The 6,444-nt window shown below is 39.6% G+C and overlaps 1 protein-coding gene across 2 annotated transcripts in view; it reads right to left on the bottom strand.

Moving 5' to 3' along the window:
- plppr5b (phospholipid phosphatase related 5b) overlaps positions 1-3,978 on the bottom strand; it is a 112,861-nt gene extending 108,883 nt beyond the window's left edge. Inside the window, exon 1 of one of the 2 annotated variants that reach the window (XM_084938716.1) lies at positions 1-3,978. This exon is cut by the window's left edge and continues 29 nt beyond it. In XM_084938716.1, the coding sequence (XP_084794842.1) occupies positions 1-175 (175 nt within the window). In that variant the 5' untranslated portion in view covers positions 176-3,978. The other variant, XM_084938717.1, reaches the window with a different exon arrangement.
- Positions 3,979-6,444: the final 2,466 nt, after the last annotated feature.

Below are 6,444 nucleotides of genomic sequence, written 5' to 3' on the forward strand. Positions count from 1 at the left end.
CGTACAGCAGCACGGGTGGGACGGCGCTGCTGTCCTCCGGCCCCAGGTACGGTTTGGTGTACGTGGTGTCGTAGCAGAAGAAGCCCTGCACGTGCACGGTGAAGGTGTCGGTGTATTCGAAGTAGTAGGCCAACATGACGGTCCCGGCCATGATCACCAGCTGGAAATACAGCATGATGCACACGGAGAGCGTGAGACATTTAATTAGAACACAGTCTCTCTCTCTCTTTTCTATTCAGCCCCCTCCTCCTCCGCAGCGGCGTCCACTTCCGCTGAGCGGCTCATGACGGCTCGGCTGTGCGCCAGAAGCCTCCGTGACTGCGTTCAGCGCGTCCTCCACCCTCCGCTGCTGCCGCTGCACACTGACTGTGAGACAGAAGGGGAGGTGTGGGGGCGAGCGACGTGTGTGAGGGTGTGTCTGCGCGTAAGAGCTGAGAAGGCTTGGCTAAAAGCTTGACGTGATCCACGTGTGTGTGTGTGTGTGTGTGTGTGTGTGTGTGTGTAAACCATATGTGTGCGTAAACCCGGACGTTTGTTTAGCAGCAGAGAAAGGATCAGCTGGAGAGAACGGAGAGACGGAATTATGCGCAGGGAGGGGCCATGGACGTCATATGAGACTGCTCAGGGAAATGAGGAGATGAATAGAAGTGAATGAGAAGAAGGTGCATGATGCAGAGTCTCCATCTGGAGGGATGCAGATGTTCTCTGTGGCACATATGGCAGGTCACTTCCTGTCGGCGCTGCTGAAAGAAAGACTCAGAACTTTAGTGAAAGAGTGCAAATCACTGGCTTTATGAGTCACAGGAGTCTACTGTAGCAACATGCAACAGCACAGGTGTATCACTGTTTTATCTGTTTATAATTATATGATGAATAAAAAATGACATATAACACATGAATGCATTTTTTTTTACAAAACTGTTCAGAAAAATAAAAGCTAAACTTTAAAATTCAACAGTTAACAAAAGGAGAAATTTAAAAATCAAGTAAAAACAAGCATTTTACTAAGTCTTCATGGAGAAAAACGGAGACTTATGAGCAACACTGTTCAGTAAGGGGGGAGTCGTGTAATTGTTATGATTATGTAGTGGCTTTAAAAAAATAACTGTAATCAGCCAAGATTGTTATTTTTTTCAGACGCTCCTGAACAAAAGAGCTCATCTCCACTTTGAACAAGCCAAACTAAATATCTGTCATCTTTAAAAACCTGATGCAGAGCAGCAGAAAAACACCACCATGATGGAGGCAACAAACACTCGTGGCTCATATAAGACTCACCATCGAGTGTTATATGTGATTTATAAAGTGTTAAAGCACTCTTGTCTGTGTGTGCTTTTGCTAATAGTAACTTTATTCTTTATTGTTAATCAAGGATATAATCGAATGTAATTTGAGTAGTAAAAATGTTTGGATTTTGAGGTGTGGACATGATCAATCACTGACCTTTATATTCATCTCTGGGAGTAAGAAGATCAGAACTGTGTAACCAACCTGTCAGTAGTTTTAAATGTTGTAATGATTAAACACAATTATGATTCACATGTGATTTTGCTGATAGTTAACTATACTTAGTGCCAATCAGAATATACTCAGGTAGATATAATTGTGTTTAAGTTGAGCAATGCAAAAATGTAATAATGATTCTAAAGACAGGCCTAACTGACAGCCTTGAGAGTTATGATGATGCGAGGCGATGCACAGGACACTCTGACCTCTGACTTTAGTAAAAAGACGACTGCATTGAGTAAACTGTGATTAACTAACACAGAGTTTTAAAGAAAACGTATTGCTTTAACTGCTTTAAAAGGGATTGTGCTAAGATGAGTGCTCTTGTGAGAATTTGCTAAAGACAAATCCAACTGAAGTAAAATAGCATAAAATTAAAAGCTGAACTTAAATACCTTAAATTAGCTGAACGTTCGGTGATGGAGAGGATAATGTGGTGTGGGTAGATATCAGTGTCTTTTATGTAAGATCAGAGCATAAACTGGAAATTTCTGGAGACGTTCTGTGTCCTTTCGCTTCGTCTTCTGGGAACGAGCAGTTCACAAGATTGGATCTCGACGTCCACCATTGGAAATTCCAGCAGAGACATGAAGAAGGATCAAACTCCGCCCAAGTTTTGGAGTTCTTGGCTTTTTCTGCTCATTTTGCTGGGTTGAATGATTCATTGAGAAGGACCAAAGTACTAAATTGTGCTCTACAAGGGCCTGATATCCACTTACGAGGACGTTATACTGCCACTGCTCTATCAAAATAAATTTACAGCAAATGTCCTCATATGTGGATCTTATTTTTCTCAGAAACAAAAATCAGGTAATGTTTTGTTTTTACATTCATCAGGTCCCAGTCAGCCCAAATAATGAAGAGAAATTAGAAAAGCATGCCATGAAAGAGTTCAGGTCTCAGGAGGTTAAAGGATAAAACAAAGAGACAAGAGTAAGGGAACAGGAACACTACAACACTAAAGGGAACTAATGAATATGATCCTCTATAACTAGACACAAATCCTAAAACAGGAAATTATACAGTGTTTAGAAAAAACTAATAAGCACAAGGAAACAAAACTTAATGAGACACTAAACTGCATAATTTTCAATAAAAAACTGGAAAAAATGGGGCGTCCTAAAACGTTTGACCGGCAGTGTACATAAAATCAAACTGTAGCCATGCAGTCTGTATCTGCTGTGCTGTCTGTCTGTATTTTGAGTGTTATGTCTCTTAATGTGCATATTTATTGTATTGATTGTCAATGTTTTTCTTCTGCATGTGTTTTTTTTATGTGTGGCGTCATAATAATGTAATAATAATAATACGCAGGTTTTTACCTTTATTGTTTCACAAAAGCTTAAAAAGGGAATGTCCACAGTTTGGGCTTTTGGATACAGAATATTTGAAAACAATTTATCAGGAGCAAAGCAAAAGCCAAATGAAAAAATAGAAAAGGTGCACTTATTTCTGTGTAATATATTGGGAATCACAATAGAAAGTACCCGATTCAATGGTTTATAAGGAAGTGAATCACTGGCAGGATTTGTGGAGTGTTTTGATGATGAGACACGACTACAGGTGTGTCCAGCTGTTATATCCCGTGGCTACTTTGATGAGTGAAAAGTCTGAATACATTTTGGTCTATAAATTGATTCCTTGACTTCTTTTTAAACTCCAATTGCTAATCTGCACTATGCTAATCTAGTGTAAAGATTATGTTCAGTCAGGAATCCATCAGCATCCTTGAGCTGTAATGCAGGCTTTCTCATGTCCTGTCCTTCGCCTACACCTTGCCTTATCACAGGCTCTGTATCTGCCTTAGCTTCAGTATCTGCCTTATCTCGGACTCTGCACTCTCCTGCCCTGAAGTGGCCCCTGAGCTGTACTGCAGGCTCAGTCTCTGCTTTGCTTTATGCCTTTGCTATCCGGAGCCCTCCCTAAGTTTTCTAACTCATCATGATGCATGATCCTGTGTTAATTACTATCTGCCCTCAAAAGCAGAAACTTAAAGCAGGAATTTAAAAATTCCTGCTTTAAAAATTCTACTTCTTCCACAGCAAAAAAATAAAATAAAATAAAAACAAATAGAAATGTCTGATCAAAGCTGCTAAATCTGTTCAAAGTTAATCACAGGGTTCTGTTTTACTGAAAGGAGTCCCAACACACCAATAAAAGCAAACGAGTAAGCTCTATACAAATTCACAAAGACTATCAGTTGCCGAATTGCTGAGACGTGTGATCTGATTCTGTTGCCACCAGAGGGTGACAGAACACTATTCTGTAACACCAAAGACCCACACCTGGCACAAAAGGAGCACTGTAGCTACAACAGTATCAACAAAAGCTGCAGATCATGAAAGTTACTTCCAATCTGAGTGAAATGCAAAGATTATCTTTGGATTGTGTTAGAAAGGTACAAAATCTCAGTACTGAATAGCCATAATAAAACAACCAAGCCAGACATACTGATTCACAACTCTCCAGTAAGTTGACTCAGGCATCGTTGTAATATACATATATATACATATATATGTATATTTATGTATATATATATACATATATATATATATATATATATATATATGTGTGTATATGTATATATACATATATATATATATATATATATATATACATATATATGTATATATATACATATATATATACGTATATATAGATATATATATATATGTAGATATATAGATATATACACTGGTGAGATTGTGATCTACACGCACTCAAACTAGTTAGAGTAGTCTCATTGTTTTAATAGGACAAAACTTAAAACAAAGTTTTCTGATGCAACTGAAAGTATCCATCAATCCCATCTACTCGTACCTTCATGAAACACGTCTTACCTCCCCTGTCAGAGAGGTGAACCACTTCCTTCGCTCTTTTCTACTTGGTGGTTTTGAAGGCATGTCGACTTCTCTTCTTACCAGGGCAACTAAAGAGAGACAAAAAAAGATCAGAGAAGAAATGATCCAAATTTCTTTCATTACAAAGCTTCAGAAACATTGCAACATATTGCATCTACAGTTCTAAAGCCTGGAGCAGCTGTACTCCATGGAGAAACCTGACCACTGTGAGAAAGTATCTGGGAACTAGATAAAAGCATTTCAGAGTGAAATTTGCAATATGATTGGTGAAAGCCCAAAATTTTGCCATCAAGACAACAAGAATGTTTCCAAAACTCAGCAATTAGTTTCAGTTCCATTAAATGCAGTAAAGTGAGATAAACCTGTGCTAACTTTATTGAAATATTACTGTTTCAAAGGTTACAAGACAGACAGGCACACATGCAGACAGCTTCAGTGAAGCTCCACATATGTGGAGTTGGTTCCAAAGGAAAAAAGGCTTAAAATGACAGGCAGACATTGTCTTTCTATAAGGGTCATTGCAAAGATTAAGAACGCTCTCTCATCTGCTGACGTCGAGAAAGTAATTCATGCCTTCATTTCACCCAAGCTTGATTATTGCAATAGCCTTTATTTTGGAATTGGACAGGCTCCGCATTCTTGACCTGTCTGAAATGTGACAGGCGCACATAAAAAAAACCATATATACCCCGTTCTAGCTTCTCTAAACTGGCTACCTGTTAGCTTCAGAATTGATAACAAGATTTTATTGTTTGTTTTTGAGTCATTAAAATTAAACACCTGCTTACCTTTCTGAAGTTTGCTGACTTTGACTTTTTTATTTATGTTTCCCTGCTATGTGTTATTCTTATTTTTCAACTCTTGTTGTTTTTAAATATACTTTAAAATAATTAGACTTGACTTCACCAGATTTGCAATAAATGAGAACACCCCTGCAATAAGAGGCGATCTTCATCCGGGCTGATGTCTGTAAAAGCCAGAGGAGACTGACTGTTCCGCAGGCACCAACAGCACACGTCCTTTTGGACACCATGCTGGAGTAGGATGTTGTTTCATTGTGTTTCAAGTCTACCACTGATTCAAGCTGCCCCAAAAATCCACCATTACATTTGGTAATGACTACCACCCTGAAGAAGTGCTTCGAGAGGCTGGCAAAGGACCACATCATCCCTTTTGCTGCACCATGTATTCATCGCATTCAAGTTTGCTTACTGGCCAAACCTCTCCACAGAGGACACCATTTCCTGTGCTCTTCACCTGAGCTTGGCACATCTGGAAGAGTTACGTCCAAATGCTGCTTGTTCACTTAAGCTCAGCAGCTGGTGAGCAAACTGACCTCCCGGGGTATCAGCACCCCTCATGCAGGGACCTCCTCAGTGACAGAGCTCAGCATCTCTAAATGAAACATTTCATGTAACACATTCACTGTCCAGTTCATTAATTATACCTGTGAACATCTCATTAGCACAAATTAATCAGCCAATCACAAGGCAGCAACTTATTTGTATTTTTGCATTTGGGCAGAGAGAATATTAACTGACTGATGTTAGAATTTATTTTTATTGTAAAGGCTATATACCTCATAATTTGTGTGTCCGTGTTTTGTCCTGTGTTGTACACAGATGTGCACTGTAGTGTGGTTTTGGATTTAATTCAATTCAGTGTTATTTACACAGTGCCAAATCACAACAGCAGTTGCCTCAAGGTGCTTTATATTGTACAGTAGACCCTACAATGATATATACAGAGACAAACCCAACAATCATATGACCACCTATGAGCAGCACTTTGGCCACAGTGGGAAGGAAAAACTCCCTTTTAACAGGAAGAAACCTCCGACAGAACCAGGCTCAGGGAGGGGCGGGGCCATCTGCTGCGACCGGTTGAGGTGAGAGAAGGAAGACAGGATAAAGACATGCTGTGGAAGAGAGACAGAGATTAATAACAGATATGATTCAATGCAGAGAGGTCTGTTAACACATAGTGAGTGAGAAAGGTGACTGGAAAGGAAAAACTCAATGCATCATGGGAATCCCCCGGCAGCCTACGTCTATTGCAGCATAACTAAGGGAGGGTT

This window comes from Perissodus microlepis, chromosome 9, assembly GCF_051167445.1.
Source record: "Perissodus microlepis isolate ML-2025 ecotype Zambia chromosome 9, ASM5116744v1, whole genome shotgun sequence".
Lineage (NCBI taxonomy): Eukaryota > Metazoa > Chordata > Actinopteri > Cichliformes > Cichlidae > Perissodus > Perissodus microlepis.